The sequence below is a fragment of the Narcine bancroftii genome, chromosome 4 (genome assembly GCF_036971445.1).
Source record: "Narcine bancroftii isolate sNarBan1 chromosome 4, sNarBan1.hap1, whole genome shotgun sequence".
NCBI lineage: Eukaryota > Metazoa > Chordata > Chondrichthyes > Torpediniformes > Narcinidae > Narcine > Narcine bancroftii.
This window is the reverse complement of record NC_091472.1, coordinates 187,855,138-187,873,652: the sequence shown is the minus strand read 5'-3', so window position 1 is coordinate 187,873,652 and position 18,515 is coordinate 187,855,138. Positions and strand designations below refer to the sequence as shown.

General features: G+C 41.2%; 3 protein-coding genes across 8 annotated transcripts in view; 1 reads left to right on the top strand and 2 right to left on the bottom strand.

Annotated features, from left to right (window-relative positions):
- The window catches only part of zcchc8 (zinc finger, CCHC domain containing 8), a 32,713-nt gene extending 23,688 nt beyond the window's left edge, over positions 1-9,025 (bottom strand). The window contains exons 1-6 of the mRNA XM_069933232.1: positions 8,552-9,025; positions 4,851-4,893; positions 4,440-4,514; positions 4,223-4,328; positions 4,061-4,138; positions 106-209 (exon numbers count right to left, since the gene is read on the bottom strand). Of these exons, the coding sequence (XP_069789333.1) occupies positions 106-209; positions 4,061-4,138; positions 4,223-4,328; positions 4,440-4,514; positions 4,851-4,893; positions 8,552-8,726 (581 nt within the window). The 5' untranslated portion in view covers positions 8,727-9,025. The remainder of the gene's footprint in view (positions 1-105; positions 210-4,060; positions 4,139-4,222; positions 4,329-4,439; positions 4,515-4,850; positions 4,894-8,551) is intronic.
- LOC138761326 (uncharacterized) lies at positions 8,772-13,514 on the top strand. 3 transcript variants are annotated; one of them, XM_069933238.1, is made up of 4 exons: positions 8,772-9,192; positions 11,670-11,799; positions 12,098-12,231; positions 12,619-13,514. In XM_069933238.1, the coding sequence occupies exons 1-4, from the start codon at positions 9,076-9,078 to the stop codon at positions 13,492-13,494; spliced, it is 1,257 nt and encodes a 418-aa protein (XP_069789339.1). In that variant the 5' UTR covers positions 8,772-9,075; the 3' UTR covers positions 13,495-13,514. The 3 variants fall into 3 exon arrangements, with proteins under 3 accessions (XP_069789339.1, XP_069789338.1, XP_069789340.1); XM_069933237.1 differs by having other exon boundaries at positions 8,772-9,198; XM_069933239.1 differs by lacking the exon at positions 11,670-11,799 and having other exon boundaries at positions 8,772-9,198.
- A 1,481-nt stretch (positions 13,515-14,995) lies between these two features.
- The window catches only part of rsrc2 (arginine/serine-rich coiled-coil 2), a 54,208-nt gene continuing 50,688 nt past the window's right edge, over positions 14,996-18,515 (bottom strand). For 3 of the 4 annotated variants that reach the window (XM_069933233.1, XM_069933234.1, XM_069933235.1), the window contains one exon: positions 14,996-15,750. In XM_069933233.1, coding sequence (XP_069789334.1) covers positions 15,568-15,750 — 183 coding nt within the window. In that variant the 3' untranslated portion in view covers positions 14,996-15,567. Of the gene's footprint in view, positions 15,751-15,845; positions 16,024-18,515 lie in introns of all 4 variants that reach the window. The other variant, XR_011356259.1, reaches the window with a different exon arrangement.

Sequence of the window (18,515 nt, the reverse complement as noted above, 5' to 3'; positions counted from 1 at the left end):
TAGGTGTACTGTAAAACTGACCTCCAAATTTGAAAAACACATGTAAAATTAGGTAAAGAATGAGTCAAAAGATGTAAAAGGTTTTCCATTCAATGCATAGGATACTTTGGTATTTCCCATCCATTTGTTAGCTGTGGATTCTCATTTAATAATGGCTGTCCAAGTTTGTCAAGGCAAAAGCTTGTGAAGTACTGAACACTTCCCACAACCTGCACAAAAGAATGAATTAATACAATTTTACAAATACTAATTTGCAGAATATGAATGAGTATTTGTCTTCTCAGATGATAAGTGCCATGTTATCATTTAAGGAATTCATGGTACTTGTGCACATGTATCAAAATGACTAACAACTTTTATCAAGTTGATGAACAGGAGCAAATTAAAAAATGGCCATAGTATCACTCAAAATAAGAATTCAGAAAAACTGCAGATACCAAATCAGATTTAAATCACATTTATAGTTATTATATTTTAAAACTTAAATTTCCTTTGCAAAAAAATGGCACAAATATATTTAAAAATACCATTAAAATAAGATTTTCTTGTAATATTTAACAAAATTAGAAGATAAAGGCAAAATTGTGGTACAATTAGAAAGGTATTGCCTCACTGCTCCAACAACCAGGTCAATCCTGATTTCCAGAGCTGTTTGTGTCGAGTTTGCATGATTTTCCTATGAGTGGGTTCCTTCTAGGTGTCCTAGTTTCCTCCCATGTTGCAAAATTATGCAATGTGGCAGAATAATTAACCACTGTAAATTGAACCTAAAGTGAAAATGAGTGCAAGAATCTGTGGGGAGTTGATAGTAATATGGAGGGAATAAAATGGCATTGGAAATGTGGACGATATTGAGTGCCGCCATATAGAAAACCTTACTAGAACATCAAAAATTATGACTGTAGCCATATTACTAAAACTTAAAAATAAACTGGCTCAAAATTATTTAAGAATATTTCAAAATGATGATCTGACAAAAAGGTTTTCACCTGTAGTTAGTTTCTTCACTTCCTATTGATGTGGCCTGTTGTGCTGAGTATTTATTTCCAGCATTTTTATTTAAAATTTTCAATATTGTCTGTTTTTTTGATCTTCAATAATGTTATATTCATTATTGAATAATTAGCATTAATAACACCAACAGAGAAGTTGCGAACTGAGAAAAACTAACCAGAATTTATTGTTATGAAATTTGGTTTTGCAGCATCATTAGTGCAAACATACATAAAAAAAATAACAATAGTAATGCAGGAAAAGTAAGGCCGTGTCTTTGGCTCATTGATTAAACAGGATTCTGATGGCAGCGGGGAAGAAAGCTGTCCTTTTGCCGTGAAGAGCTCGTTTTGAGGCTCCTGTACCTTTTCTCCAATGGTATCAGAGTGAAGAGAGCATGGCTTGGGAGTTAGGGGTCTTTGAGGATAGAGACTGCTTTTTTTTTTTAAAGACATCACCTCATGTGGATGTCCTCAATGGAGTGAAGTCTGATGCCCATGATGTCGCAGGCGGTGTTAAAAACCTTCTGGAGTTTATTCTTGAGTTGAGTGTTGGTGCCTCCATACCAGGCAGTAATGCAACAGCCAGAATGCTCTCCATGGTACACTGTAGAGGTTTACAAGAGTCTTTGGTGACATACAGAATCTCTTAAACACCTCAAAGTATAGCCACTGGCGAGCCTTCTTTGTGATTGCATCAATGTGGAGGCTCCAGGACAGAGCCTCGGAGAGGTTGACACCCAGGAATTTGAAGTTCTTGACCCTCTCCACTACCGAGCCCTTGATGATGTCTGTGTCATGTTCCCCTGAATTTCTCCTGAAGTCCACAATCATCTCCTTGGTTTTGCTGACGTTGAGAGCAAGATTATGGTCGTTACACCATTCATTGCCGTGTGATTCTGCTGACAAATGTGTTGTAATCGGCAAACTTCTAGATGGCATTGGAAATGCGCCTGGCCAATCGTGGGTGTCTAACAAGTCGAGCAGTAGGCAAAGCACACACCCTTGGGGTGCGCCTGTGTTGCTGATCAGTGAGGAGGAGACGTTGTTTCCAAGTTGTACTGACTGTGGTCTTCCAATGAGAAAGTCAAGGATAATCTTAGCCGATTCAGTATAGCACACAGTGAAGAATTAAGTTTGTAAGTGGTTGTGCAAGTGGATTCCTTTACAAAAGATCAACATTAATCGCTTAACATTTTGATGAGTTTTGGAAATCATTTCAAATGAATTAATCCATAAACTAGATATGATATTTGATGGCTAAGTATGAGATGGAGAATTATTGGCATGGAGAAATGGCAGGCCTCTTAAATTTCCATTCTTCTTCACAAAATGTTTCTCTTGTGTTATACGTATTTTAGATTCCAAAAGACTGGTTTTCATGAGATAGCTTCCTGCATTTATAACTAAATATTCTTTCATTACACTAAGCACTAATTGGCAGTCTCATGGAAACAGAAAAATGCTAGGAGGATATCATTGGAAGATATTAAATTTTAATATACTGGAAAACAAATCACAATCCAGTAATTTTTGAGAAAATGGTTACATCATTTACACAGGATCTGAACAACATTTCTTTACAATTTTATGAGAAGTTGATTATCTGCCTCCATACTTTTCACTCTGGACCATTTCCAGTGCACTTGTCCCAAAATGTCCAAAAAAAAGGGCAAAGATGAACTAATTTTCATATCTCTACTGAAAGCATTCTGCAAATATTAATAAGGATTCTTGCAAAAGAAAATTTGTAGATTGTGGCATCTCACCCATGCAACAGGCGAACTGGCTCACGGAGTAGTGGGCAAGTCTGTGGCAGATCTGACTGTAGGCCTAGCAGTTGACATCATAAAGGTCCCGGGAGTTGCAAGCATCGATCAAGTTGCTGCATCACGCCCTAAGGCCCGGGCCTTCCCGATGCAACGGAGCCGGTAACGCCTGCAGCAAGGATCGACCTCAGTTCAGACTGTTGCTGCTTTTAACCAGCAAAAGTGGGGTTCAGGAGCCCACCGTTGTTGGCCACCCTGTCCTTTTCCGGTAAATGCCAGAGCCAGCCATTGCTAATGGCTACAATGGCTGACCACTACGATAGCCTACTTTACATTGGTGACCCTGATGGTCACTCGACCAGGAAATCGCAAGCCGGCGCAGTTAGACCTGGAAGACCCTGTGATGGTGCCACCCCCACGCCAATGAGGTCAGTCACCCAAACGGTCTAAAGAGAAGTTGGCTGTGGACTCCGCATCATCTAATGCTGGTTTTTGGGGTGGGTAGGTTCATGTGGCAGCTCACCCATGCAACAGGCGAACTGGCTCACAGAGTCGTAGGCAAGACCACAGCAGATCAGACTGAGAGCCCACAGCCTAGCGGTTGACATCATAAAAGTCCCGGGAATCGCAAGCCTCATCAGGTTCCAAGGGATTTAAACGTGAGTGATAGTTCTATTAAAGTCAGTTGGTTCAACTCACTTTCTTCTCTGTGTGGTTCTTTCGCTCACTGCGTGCCTAGTGCAACTACATTGCTGACTCCGATAGTACAAACGGGATTTGGACCCAACAATGACCGACCAAAGAACACAGAATGCAGTTTCACTGAAACTGCTGACTTTCTGGACCTCGCAGCCGCAGGTCTGGTTTGAACAGGCTGAATAAGATACATTTAAAATAGAAGGAATTACAGATGTGGTATTCATTACATTTAAATAATGTAGGTTGCAGATTTAGATATTCAAGAGATGTATCTGGCAACTTAACGTATAAAAAATGCCAAATTTCTTCTGATGTTATCCAATAATAAAAAGCCTTTATAATCACTCCGACACTTTCACCAAGATGGTTGACAATCACAATCTGACCAACCTCAATCTTGACCTCATTTGATATCCACTTTCATTTGACATTGAAAAGCAGGAAGTGCGGAACTTTAGTCGATTTGTCCTTAAAAAAACTTGAGGTACTGCTGCCTCAAATGGATCAAACTTGAATTTTCCAATCTAAAATCATTCAGACTGTAACTTCAGCTTTGAATGAAGACATGCTTTTATAAAGCAAATAATACTTATCACTTACATGAAATGCATCTTTCATTTTCTTTCCTACATTTAAACTTTTCACCTTCAGTGACTCTTCCAGGAGCACACTTGATGGCTGTAAGGAAATTATATATTCTTTTATCACATCTCCAAACCAAAAAAACTGTACTAGTGAAACTATGTCTGTTTATTTATTTACCTGTGGGTTTAAATTAAATGATGTTTTTTCGAGATCACTTTGCAATTCTTTTTCATATTTTTCTACTAAGCCTATGATGAAGTCTTCAATTTCTTGATGAAACTGTCTGAAATTAAAATGGCGAACATATCTGAGCAGCTGGTACAAAAAATGGAAATGTTGTAATAGAAAGCATGAAGTAAAATTTAAAAGGGTTGATGCTTAAATTCAAACTTACTTTGATATATTGTTATTCATAAATAAGATCTGAACCATTGGGCCATCTGTTTTGGAGTCGCTCACCACTATTTTACTGCCATAAATGAAAAAAGTTAGAAACTTTCAAAACCTAGAAAATGTGTAATCTTTTGCAAATTAACATTTATGTTAGTCAAAAAGAAATCACTAAACTTATTAACCTACTGCATATAAAATTACATTGCACAAATCTGGCAAGAGAACTAAAGCCTTTGAATGAAGAAGATCAATTTAGAATACAGCTAGTCAAATGTTTCCACAAATAACGCATAATTGAAAAGATTATTTTTTATGCATAATGAGTGATTACCACATCATTTTGAAATCATTATACACATTATGTAGCTTTACAAGCAATATTTTATTTAGACTCATTTAATATACAGTTTACCTTGGGCGGGTCAACAGGTTCAACTTCCTCTTAAGTTCCCGATGTTAATTGATTTAAGGAAAAAGACTCAGTATCTTACATTCTGGATATATGTTCACTCTATACACAATATACATGAATATCATATAACATCTAGTCAGTACATTAAAATATATCCATAGCTAGTGGTTCATTATTGAGCTGTCTATTGCCACACATCAACTTATTAATAAGTAGCCCTTCTAGCAAGGCTGTGTCCTCGCACCAACTCGCTTCACCATCTTCAGTGTGATGTCCAAAGGGCCACAGAAGACCATGACGACAAGGACGGTGCCCACATCCGACACTGCACCGACGGCAGCCTGTTAAACCCAAGGCGGCTATAGTCCCATACCAAGACATTGGAACAACTCATTTGAGAGCTGCTCTTGCTGACGATGCTGCCCTTGTTGCCCATACAGAAACAGTCTTGCAGCATATAACATCCTTCTTTGGGAAGGCTGCAGAGCTCTTTGGACTGGAAGTAAGCTTGAAGGCGGCAGAAGTTCTCCATCAGCCTGCAACTCAGGAAGAGTGCCACCCTCCCCACATTACCATCAGCAAGACTGAGCTGAAGAGAGTCCACCAGGGGTGGACCATCTCATTACGTGACAAGATTGGTTTCCCACCTAAATTATCCCATCCCACTCAAAAAAATAGATAATTTTTTTTAAAAAGAGGTTGACAACAGACTGGCAAAGGCAAATAATGCATTCGATAGGCTGCACAAGAGTCTGGAACAACAAGCATCTGAAGAAAGGCACAAAGATCAGTGTGCACAGAGCCATTGTACTGACCACTCTCCTGTACAGCTCCAAGTCGTGGCTCACCAACTGTCACCACCTAGAATTCCTTGAGCGCTTCCACCAGTGCTGCCTCAGCACCATCCTCAGTATCCAGTGGAGTGACTTTGTCACCAACTTTGAAGTCCTCAAACAGGCGGAGGTTACCAGCATCAAGACCACGCTCTCGAAGATGCAGCTACACTAGGCAGAACACGTCTCTAGGATGGATGATCATCACCTGCCCAAAATTGAGCTGTATGGTGAACTCTCCACTGGCCACCTTGACAGAGGGGCTCCGAAAAGAGGTACAAGGACTCTGAAGTAATCCCTTGGCGCTTGTCACATAGACCATCGCCAGTGGTCTGCTCTAGCCTTTGATCATGTGGCCTGGTGACATACCATTCACCAGTCTGTCTCTTCCTTTGAGAGCGCACGCAAGGACTGGCCTTGAGAACAAAAGGAGATGGATGAGGAACCATGACAATAACTGCACCAAACCCAGAACAGTTTTCCTTGCAGCCGCTGCAGCCATGCAGGTCTATCCCACATTGGTCTCAACAGCCACCAGAGAGCCTGCAGCAGACGTGGACACCCACTTCCTAATTTTTTTATTTGCAAAGCCAAGCCATGATGATGATTAAATAATGAAAGCTCTTTGTTGGTACTCTTCCTTTAAACTAGAATCATGAACAACTACACTAGCATTTAAACCAAATTAGACTTGATGGGCCATACTTCAAAGTATGTGGTGATAATCTTTGTTTTAGTAAGTTGGATATTGTTTAGAAGCTTGTAGATGATATAAAAATTGGTGCTAAAGTGGACAGTGAAAAAGATCTGAGATGACAATAGGATAATGATGAACTGGGAAAGTGGGCCAAAGAATGGTAGATGGAATTATAATTCATGCAAGTGCGAGGTGTTGCACTTTGGTATGATAAATAAAAGTGCATCAGGGCAGGATTTACAAAGTACGTGGCATGATCTTGAAGAGAATTGTGGAACAGTGAGGTAAAGGGGCATATTACACAGTTTCATGAATATGACAAGACAGATTGGCATGGTGATGATGAAGACATTTAGCATGCTTGCTCCCATCTGTCAGAAAATTGATTACAAGAGCTGGGACATCATGTCCCAATTGTACATGTTAGTGAGAACATACCTAGTGTATTGAACATATATTTGTCACCCAGCTACAGGATGAAATTAACCTGGAAAGGGTGCAGAAAAATTCATTAGAATATTACTGGGACTGGTAGACTTGAGTTTCAAGAGATAGGAGTTCATTGTCATGTAGAGAGATGAATCAAGATTCTTGCTTGCTGCAGCAACACAGGGATCAACAATAGTTTACAATTACCACAATTTAGAGATGGGGGTGGGGGGGGGGGGGAGGGGTGAAATTTGGAGCAGATGTATGCCGCCAGGTTATGATAGCATCAGCACAGTTGTCTCCAATTTCTTGTAGCCCCCACCTTTGCTTTCCTTCATTCCTGACACCTTTCCTTTTCCCTGCCTCTCACGACATGTTCATTTCTCCTATCAGAAAGCATTGACCCTTCATCTTGTTCTTCTTTCCCTCCCATCAGTATCTACCTATCATCTGTAAGCCTCTGGTCCACTCCCCACCACTTCTCATTCAGGCATCTGCTCATTTTTTGGCATTGCTGATGTAGACCCGAGGCCAAAACCCCAAATGCCGATCACTTTCCATGAGTGCTATATGACATGCCAAGTTTCTCCAACACTTTCATGTACCGTTCTAGCTCTCCAGCACCTTCAGACTACTTATTTACCATCAGAAGGTTCACAACCTTGATGCTATATCCAAGTGATACTCTCCAAATCACATGTCCATGCCTCCATAAAGACTGCCTACCAATATCTCCTTATCACCCAGTTGCATAATAAGCTTGACTTAGCTGAGAGTCAATGGTTTTGCCTCTATTCACTCGAGCTTTTTCTTCTTCCTTCTCTAAATAAAACTAAATTCTACTGCGGCCCAATTCATCTCAAGTTCTTTTCATCTACTGTTCCTATCCTTTCAAGTGAAAATTTATCACACACTTTCAAGATCTATTTTTCAATCTACAAATCTCACTTTCATCTTTTGTCATTTCATTAAATCTATCTTTCTGTCAAAGCTTTGATTTATCTGGATCTCAAATTTTGTTTGACCACATTCCTGTGCAAAACTGAGTCACTCTGTCCTATTAAAGAGGTTTGAAAATTTAAGATGACCATAAAGTAATTATTCATGTTGACATATTTGCTACGCCTATTGCAACATCATGTAGGAAATAATCGAAAAATACATTTATTCAAAAGGTTTGGAGTATTTCGAGAGCCATGAATGTTACTTATTATTCAATGACTTAGCCACAAGTTATTTCAGAAAGAAAGGGCATAAAACTAATATTCAGCGTTTCCAAAAAAAAAGTGTTCAGGAATTTACAATGAATCTGAATAGACGTATTCATTACCAAAAATGGATGGGATTATTGCTTGCTCCAGATTAAATACACCTCTAAGACCATTCCGTGGGGAGAGATGGCACACAAAAAATACTTCCCATGAAATCGCTCCGATCGGATTCGCGAGGAAAAGTAAAACGACAGAAATGAGGGAATGACAGGCCTGTATTCTAGGCCTATTGGGTGAAGACAAACTACAAAAGTGAAACTACAATCGTAATCTTAAAAGCCATCGAACAAACCGCCAGCAAAAGCTTGAGAAGAGAGAAACGGAGCGACGGAGGCGAGAGAACGCCGTTAAACAGTTGTTATGCCCAGTTTAATCCCGTCTGCTTTACGCGGCTTCTCCGCCACGAGCCAATCGCTCCTGAGGCGCCCGGTTTGATTTTGCGAAAACATTTCCATTAAAACAGTAGGATATTCTCTGCCTTCAGGTACCCGACGCTCTCTTCGTATTCCTGCAGTTTCTTCCTGATGTCCTCCATATTACCCAGGTCTTCTAAATGGAGAAAGCGAATATGAGTAGGGTTGGAATCCTCAAACGCCTCGAACAATTTTCGGTCACCAAAATCCAGCTCCGTCCTCTCCGCGGCCATCTTGTCACGAAGCTGCGCGCAGCCAGCCGCGGGTGAAAGGGCAAAGGTCGGAGTGCGCGCACCTCGGCCCGGCCCCGAGCGCTGCAGCGGCCCGTCGGGCTGTGATCCGCTGAGCCATGTTGCAGTTTCGGCCGCAACTGTGCACGAGCCTCATTGGAGGAGGATGCGGGCCGACGTCCTGGAAAACGACGGCTGCAGCCAAAATTGAGGGAGACGCTGGTGATAACGCTGGGACCAGCACGACGAGAGAGAGAGAGAGAGGCGTCGTGGAGATTGATTATCTTCCTGAACGGAAGCGGAAAGGCTCGCGGATTGTTTTTTTCTGGCTGGAAGGTGTGTCGATGAGAACATGGCCTCTGTTGAGCGCTTACCCGTCTGTTTCCCAGAATGGAGCGTGGGCGCCAGGAAATACCGATTCGTCTTCTTGAGTTCGTCCAATTCCCTTACCTTAGGCCAGGATTTTCAGGTAGAGGTTGGTATTCTAAAGATTACTGCATTCCGATTAGGTGTTAAAATGCAACCCAGCTTCTCTAAAATATAATCTACAGAACGTTCGTTCGCTCGGGGCCCTTGCCGTCCATCACGGTCTCTGACCCCCCGAATTCACACAGCGGCGTTGTTGCGGGCGCCACGGTTGGTGGAGCGGCCAGCGCCAGAGATCGGGACTGGGCCGCGGTTCCCACCCCCCCCAGGGCTCCGTCCCACCCCAGGGCTCCGTCCCACCCCCCCCCACCCCACCCCGGGCTCCGTCCCACCCCCCCCCCACCCCACCCCGGGCTCCGTCCCACCCCACCCCGGGCTCCGTCCCACCCCCCCCCCACCCCACCCCGGGCTCCGTCCCACCCCCCCCCCACCCCACCCCGGGCTCCGTCCCACCCCCCCCCCACCCCACCCCGGGCTCCGTCCCACCCCCCCCCCACCCCACCCCGGGCTCCGTCCCACCCCCCCCCACCCCACCCCGGGCTCCGTCCCACCCCCCCCCCACCCCACCCCGGGCTCCGTCCCACCCCCCCCCCCACCCCACCCCGGGCTCCGTCCCACCCCCCCCCCACCCCACCCCGGGCTCCGTCCCACCCCCCCCCCACCCCACCCCGGGCTCCGTCCCACCCCCCCCCCACCCCACCCCGGGCTCCGTCCCACCCCCCCCCCACCCCACCCCGGGCTCCGTCCCACCCCCCCCCCACCCCACCCCGGGCTCCGTCCCACCCCCCCCCCACCCCACCCCGGGCTCCGTCCCACCCCCCCCCCACCCCACCCCGGGCTCCGTCCCACCCCCCCCCCACCCCACCCCGGGCTCCGTCCCACCCCCCCCCCACCCCACCCCGGGCTCCGTCCCACCCCCCCCCCCCCCCACCCCGGGCTCCGTCCCACCCCCCCCCCCCCCCACCCCGGGCTCCGTCCCACCCCCCCCCCCCCCCACCCCGGGCTCCGTCCCACCCCCCCCCCACCCCGGGCTCCGCCCCACCCCGGGCTCCGTCCCACCCCGGGCTCCGTCCCACCCCCCCCCCCACCCCGGGCTCCGTCCCACCCCCCGTTCAAAATTGTACCGGCTCGTGGGCCGAAACGGCCTGTGTAAAATTGTTTTTTTAATATTTTATGTCAATGGATTGAATTTGGCAACAATCAAGACTCTTCCTTGCAGGTGCTGTAAATTTGAAACACTTGTAATGTGTTGATTCAACAGCATTGATACATGTAAAATTTTGTTTGTTTACTCGTATCAAGAAGAGTGAGAAGGGTTCTCCTGCGAACAGACGATCAATTTGCTCAATTAGAAAGTTCAATGAGCATAGAACGGAGAGTCCGGCTAGGGTATTTACTGGGCAAGTCAACACAGTGCTTGAAAATAATGGGTTTTATAGCTTCCTGCAATACTGGATGAGTGAATTATTTAACGAGATTTGCTGATATCACCCGTCATACACCACAGCAAGTCTGTGCCACCTATTCCTTGGCAATGACATGGGAAAATTTCTCCCCGCAGATTGAGATACTTTTGTAGGAGTTTTCTTCGAAGTTACTGGTGACTGTCATTGTTTGATGGTCTCAACCCGATAATGAAAAATGATTCAATAATTGTATTAAATTACACACTTCAATTAGGTTGATTAATCCTTTCATTTGGATGTTTAATAAAGCCAGATCGTGGAAACAAGCTCTTCAGCTCAAATTTTTTCCACGTCCTTTCTGCTCGTATTTGACCCATATCTAATCTGCCCAATTTTTTTTTCTTTAGCACTGCCCAAAGTACCTGCATCAACTTCTTCTGGCAGCCTATTGCATGCATCCACCACCCTCTATAAAAACACAAAATTTACCTCATCGTTCCCATTAAATCTCTCCTCCCTCTGGTTACCGATTCTGGCAAAGGATTTTCTACATTCCCAACTTCTGTACTCAGTTCTCTGACTTATGAAGGCTAATGTACTGAAGGCCTATTTGACCAACCTCAATCTCAATGCTTCGATCTCAACATTCACTGTTTATGTCCTACTTATGTTAGACCTCCCAAAGTGTAACACCTTGCACTTCTTTGTATTAAATTTCAACAGCCATTCATTCCTCTTCCTGAGAGATCCTTCTGCAATCTTTGACAACCACCTTCACTATCTACAATCCCATTCATCGGTGTCATTCACAAATTTGCTAATTTAATTAGAAGCCTACAGAACTCTGGATTTAGTACAGCAAGTGTAATTTTGGTTAGTAAAGACTTGAATCAGAGGGATCTAACCTCTGATTTGTCCATTCTACCTCTCCAAGTCTCATTTTAGAGTTAGGCTATTTTACTGACTGGTTGAAAGCTGCAAATTTACTGTGCTCAAGTATCAGATAATTCAATTTGGAAACATTAATTTCTTATAAGTAAATAAAACCAAGGTTGATGTACATTATATCTGTTAATATATTTCTTTCAAAGTTTAATTTTTTTCCCACCTTTAGGAGAATTTGATTCCCCTTTTTCTTGGTGCTGATGTTATTGCAAAAACTAGCATTCGCACTGAAAATCATCCAAGAATTCATGCAAAATTTGCAAAGAGAGGATTGGCAACGAAACTCAATTTTAGTTCAGGTAATACATTAGCACTTTGTTTAAAAGCACAAAGAACCTAAAACCATGTAAAACTGTGGAATGATAATTCATATTTATGATTATATCTCCTCCAAAATATCACTTACACAGTGACCTCCATGTGCCAAATGATTACATGGCCTCTAATCTCAATTGGAAATGTACAGCACAGAAATGGGCTCTATCAGCTCATCTTTCAATTCTTAACATCCACATGTTGACTATAAAATAAACTACACTTTTTATTTTCTTTACCCATTTCAACTCAATTATGATTTCTGTACATATTTATTTTCAGAATTTCGATTTGAAGGACTGAAGATGCCGATCATGGTGAACAGTCTGTGGTTTTACAGCATTCAGGGACTTTTTCGAATTGCTTTTGAGATGTACAGTAAAAATCAACAGCTAGATGTTCTTGTTGTTTTGCAGGTACAATTAAATGGAAAATGTCAATTATAACTGGTTTCATTGGTGTTGAATAACTCACATTTGAGGCTTTAAGATTAATTATAGCCTTCAGTATAATGATTTATGAAAGTTTATTTTGTATCACAGATCCGTAACTAGTTAGTAAGTTTATTTTTTTGACTCTTGACAGTCTTAACATGGTATCCCAGCAGTTGAACATATTTGAGTAGCACAATCATGGAGTTGAAAGAGGTTCAGGCCAATAACTCAAGATTTGCCAAATTTATAAATCCCTGATTTTGCCTGCATTGATGCAGAAAGTGTTGTACCATATTTGTGAAATGTTATTTCTAATCAAATCAAATGCAGTGATATTTTTGGTTGTCTTGTTACTTGTTCTTTCAATAGAATTTGTGGAAAGCCAGAATAGGAGATCCTGTTCTGAATGAAAAATACGACATTACAGATCTACAAAACTTCCTTGGTGAAGAACTGCTTGAAAACAGCCGCCTTGATAAATGGAGCCATGAAGTTTGCTCTGCATTTCACCCCAACATTCAAAGAACTCAACAGCTTCCAGATAATTTGTCTAGAATAAATGTTTCATTTTTGGACAGTACTGCTAATCAGAATGACCATAACTACTGTGTACAAGAGGAAACATTTTTAGAAGAAACTAAAACTCATATTGGTAATTCACCACATGAAGAAATTTTGAGTAACAATCCTGTGTTCATTAAGTTTAAATCGATATATCAGACTTTCAAAATCTTACCAATAGAAGTACAAAAGGAACATGAAAAAACAATTATATTGTTACTTGATCTTGTCAAACTCCTTATTGGTGAAACCATATCAGCACAGAAGTTGGCTGATATGATGATGCAACTTTTGACAAATCTTCAAGACTTCATTACAAAGACAGAAACAGCTTTAACAGAGGCCAATTCTATTTATTGTAGTCACATGATCTACTCTGTATGTAAATGGTTGGGACATCAGTTTTATTCTGCTAATGCCTTTATCAGCAGGCAAGTTGAAGAGTTTAAAACCAGCCATATCAACAAAATTTCAGACTTGCCACCTGCTGAGGAACTGGTGGATAAACTATTTCCTGAAGCAATGAAGGTTTTGCTGTTAAGCTGGATGGGGCTTGATGACAATTCTGCCTTGTGGAAAAGGCAAAGTGAATATCCAATAGTTCTCCTAATATTAGAGTTTGCCAATCATAATCTAATCACTGGTGTTGCTCATGTATTATATTCAAGCTTAATTTATAAATAAAACAAAGATTTTCAACTAAATACTCTTTGAAGAAGATAATTTTAGAGTAAAATATTTAGTTTACATATGGAAATATTATTTTGATCATAATCACTGATCATTGTTGCTGGGTAAGAATATGGGGTATAGAAAGAGAAGCTTAATTCCCTCGGTTATTTTCCATTAATTTCTTTGACTTTTCTGCAAGTACACAAGATCTTTTTATAGCATTTAACTTTTTCTTTTCAACTGCATCATGCTTTTAAAACATGTATTATGCACTGAGAATTGTGCTTCATTTATCTTAAATGGGTATAGTGAAGCATGCAGATACTGTGTACGCTCCACATGCTTGGTCAAAAAGTTGGTCTGAGAAGTATTGACATCTAGCAAATGAGTGAGATAGTGGAGAACTGGATCTTACATTAATGACAATATACCAACTGTTGGCCTGTCCACAAGTTTCTGCAACCCAAGTGTTCATCTACAATGAGAATCTTAACCACCTATCCCTGACATTCAATGGCAATACCACTGCTGAATCCCCTAATCTTCAACATCCTAGGGTGATGGGTCACTCGTGACCATATATTTAATCAAATCATTCCAGTAAATTCTATGACTGCAAGAGCAAATCAGGCATGGTATAATTCAGCAAGCAAGCCCCTTTAGGCATCTACAAGGAATATAACTGAATACTTTTCAGATGCTCAGATCAATACAACTCCAGTATCATTAAAGCAGTTCAACATTATACAGAACAAAGCTGCCCTTGCAACACACAAATCTTTCAATCACTCCACTACTGCAAAATATACTATTTACAAAACCTACTGTAACAAGCCCCCACATGCACACTCAATCTCCATCAAAGACAGGGAATGATTTACATATACCCTTCCAAGTCATCCATCATACTTTCTATCCCATTCCTTTATTGGCATTGAGTCAAAATCTTGGACCCATCATTCTCAAAACCTGGGCAACAATTTTTCTTCAGTTCAAAGTAGAGGCTGAAAATCCTCAAGAACAAACAACAAATGCTGCTCGGGTCAATATTATCCAGATCCTCAAAAATGATTTTTTTTTAATTTAAAAGAGGTACACAGAATGGTGTCTTATGCAAGACAAAAGAGCAGAGAAGTTGTAAAGAAGGGTGTAAAGATTAGTTATCCCACAAATAGCCAAAATGTTTCAGGAAGAACATTACTGAATTATTGGACAGGGTACAAAAGAGATTTACAAGGATGCTGTAATTATAGGTTTGAAGAAAGATTTTATTTGCAAAATAGGAAGATATCTTTAAGTGAGATGAGTAAATTTGTAAAGAACCCAGATTTTCAAGGGGACAAGCTGAGAGCTTTAGTTAAGCTGTTGGCAGAGGTCCAAATTTAATTGGAGTTAGAGGAAGAAATGCACCATGAATTGTTGAACTACACTGGGTACACGAAGGCTTTGGAACTGGACACTATGGGCTATACATTTCCTTTCTGTTCCTTAAATTTCCAAGATACATAGTAGGTGTATCGAAAATCATCCATTTATTGTTCAGAAAGCTTGATAATGAACAGTGCACTATAAAGCATTTTTTTTTTAGCACTGGAATAAGTACTTACAAACAAACTAACTCCAAATTTACAACTACACAATCATTGGCATTTCAAAAGATGAAAATAACTGTACAAGTTTTAGTACAAAAGCAATCACATAATACAGCAACATGAAGTATTACAACAAAATATTAATGGGATAGGGCTGTTTAAATCAGTGTGCATACATTACTCCAAATACATAAGAAAAATGAGAGAACTTCCCTTTCTTTGTTGTAAAACAACACCTTCAACTGTTTCTTCAATGAAGTCCCAACGTTTAGCAAGAAAACTATCACAGTATGATTGTTGATACACCCAGTTATCGTTACAATCAAAACCCTTTTTAATAAATTATTTTGCATTGCAACAACCATGCAAGCTAGATTGCTAGCTTTTTCAGTAAATGGGAAAGTGAAAGTCAATATGAAGCTTTAAATCTCCAACATGGACAAAGACAATATAAAAAAAATCATGTACTTGAACACAAGTACAATGCTTGCGCTTAAATTGTGTCCATTCCTCTCATCGAAGAGGAGAAACCCAGGCCCATCCCTCTTTGTGTGTGAGTTTGTGATCGTGCCATTTCATATTGAGCATCCAAATTCCTGAACACTTCTTCCTGCTGCTTTAGAGTTTTGAAACTTTCATCAGGATTTGGGATTGGAGTTCCCACCTCTTCCTCATCCTTCAAAACAAAATGATCACAGTACAAAATATTATGTTCAATCACTCAGTTTTAATATGCTCCAAATCGCATGTATAACCACATTACAGTCTTACCTCCAAATATATTTCCCAAGTGAAGAAAGTGGACAACTGACTATTCCCAAGGTGATATAATTGTTCACAGCACAAGAAACAGAAATCGAGCAGTGGCCCTTCTATCCTGCTCCTCCAAGATCATACGGAGATTCCATCTCAATTCTACATCTTTTGGCTCCCGAAAGAGTCCAGAGGTCTAATTCAGTTTAAAATACAATCAAAGACAATGTTCAGAACCCCAACGTAGAATTTAAATCCTGAATGCCCCATTACCAGTTTTAGAGTTCTTGGCCTAAAAACTAGCAGCATCAGCATTTATCCTGGCTTGCTCCTCTGGAATTTGACATTTAATAAATCAGAAAAGTTATGATGCAAATGGTTGACATTCATCCTGTACCCTCTCCTGCAAAAGTTTAAGCCTCAAACATCTGATCAAAGCAGGGAGTTCCTTCTAACTGTTTTGTTTAATGTATGATCCCAGGTTTTTTTGAATCTGTAGTTAAGGGCAACAGATCCTTAACAAAAACTTTTCATAATTTAATTTACCTCAGCCAAGTCTCTCATCAGCTTCTACTGTTCTACAGAAAACAAGTTCAGCCTGTACAAAAAGTCTTGCCTATTCTACATTAAGGAGAGTAGACTCAGATTGAGGGATCACTTCATTGAGCACTTTCGCTCTGTCTGCTGAAACAGCAAGGACCTCCTGGTGGCTAACCACTAATTCCACACCCCATTGCCACACTGACATGTCTGTCCATGACCTCGTGTAATGCCAAGTTGATGTCACAAATCTCGGCAGTTTCCACCAGAAAGCATCAATGTCGACTTGTTGAATTTCTGTTAAGCTCTTCCCCTGGTCTCTCTCTTTCACTCATCCCTGTCTTTGTACTCTGCCCCGATCACCTCAGCTCCTTTCTCAAAACCAGAATTTATTGTCATGAACATGACACAAAATTTGTTGTTTTGCGGCAGAAACACAGTGCAAACATTTATACAAACCACCATACAAAATGAATTTTCCAAGTAAAAGCCAAAGTAAGGCACTGTCTGTGGTTCATTGATCATTCAGAAATCTGGTGGCAGAGGGAAAGAAGTTGTCATTGTGCTAGTGAGGGCTCATCTTCAAGCTCCTGTACCTTATCCTGAAGTAGAAGAGTGAAGAGGGCATGGTCTGGATAGTGGGTCCTTGAGGATAGAAGCTGTTTCCTCAAGACACCGGCTCTTGTAGATGCCTCAATGGAATGAAGACCGATGCCTTTGATGTCACAGGCCAATTTAACAAACCTTTGGGGTTTTTTCCTGTCCTGAGCGTTGGCACCTCCATACCAGACAGTGATGCAACCAGCCAGATTGCTCTCTATGGTACACCTATACAAGACTGAGTCCTCGGTGACATACCGAATATCCTCAAACATTTCATCTCTCATTTATTTCCATCTATCATCTGTTAGCATATGCTTCTCCCCCAACCCTCATTCTGGCATCTGCCTGATTTTCTGTACTCCTGAAGGACGACTCTGGCTCAAAACATCAATTGCCTCTTACTTCGCAGAGGCTGCATGACCTGCTGAGTTTCTCCAGCACTTATGTTTACTACATGAGACCACAGCATCAGCAGATTTTTGCAAAATTTCCTCCACTAATATGATTTTCCAGTCACGTGATGAAGAGAACTGTACTTAACACCCAAGATGCAACTAAACAGGTTTTGCATACAATTTTAACATAACCTCTCTGTTCTTAGATTCTTTGCCTTGGGTAATAAAGGCAAGTGTCCTGTTACCCCTTTCCCAAAAGTGCTTGTACTTTTGATGGTTAGTGACATTTCCCAATATCCTGTTTAACTGTACAAGTTCTTTTCCTTATTGTTTCTTCCAAAACTTCTGCAGCTTGAATGCAATTTATCTATTTTTTGCCCAAATAATGAGATGGTTTACACCCTGAAGTCAATGCACCCTTTGTTAGTAGCACAACCAAGGTTTGTAATATTCTTTTAACTCTTTAGTTTAAATGAGTAACATTAAGGAAACAGGTCCTGTGGAATCCCCAATAATAGTTTTTCAGTCATAAAATCAGCAGTTGACTAATAACTCATTTTCAATGTGCAATGTCTTCTCTTGCTTCTTTCAATAGTCAGGGGTGTACATTTTTTTTTGAGGCATAGCAATTTTACTTCAAAGATGAAAATCTTCATAATTATTCTTCACTATGCTTATCTCATCCACTATTTCACATACTTGCTCCTTACCTAAAACCTCCGTTAGTGAAGAATATCTGAAAACTTTTCATTAAGAATGCCACTCAAATCTACCTCGAAATATAGGATATAATTATGATCTTTAGTAGGTCCTACTTTTTCCTTCAAGATCTTTTCATTCTTTATATTCTAATAAAAATGAGAATATAACCTCCAGTGTTTTTTTACATTACCCCCCCCCACCCCCTTCCATTTCCTTTTTAATTTTAATCCTTCATCTTAGATAGCTGTCCAGGTTTTCTGCATCTAGCATTGTATTCTTTTAGGATTCATGTTATCTTGCAAACAATTACCATTGCCCATATCCGAAATGTTGATTACCCGTTACTTCCTATGGATGCTGCAGGCCCTGCTGAGTTTCTCCAACACTTGTATATTGCACTTGACCCTAGACATTGTTTAACTACTTTTTTTGTCTTGCTTTTCCTGTA

Excerpts from the sequence above, each read along its gene's own strand:
- LOC138761326 (XM_069933237.1), top strand. The coding sequence starts at position 9,076 with ATGGCCTCTGTTGAGCGCTTACCCGTCTGTTTCCCAGAATGGAGCGTG. Across the intron at positions 11,800-12,097 it reads GAAACTCAATTTTAGTTCAG|AATTTCGATTTGAAGGACTG; the intron begins GTAATACATTAG and ends ATTTATTTTCAG. Across the intron at positions 12,232-12,618 it reads ATGTTCTTGTTGTTTTGCAG|AATTTGTGGAAAGCCAGAAT; the intron begins GTACAATTAAAT and ends TTCTTTCAATAG.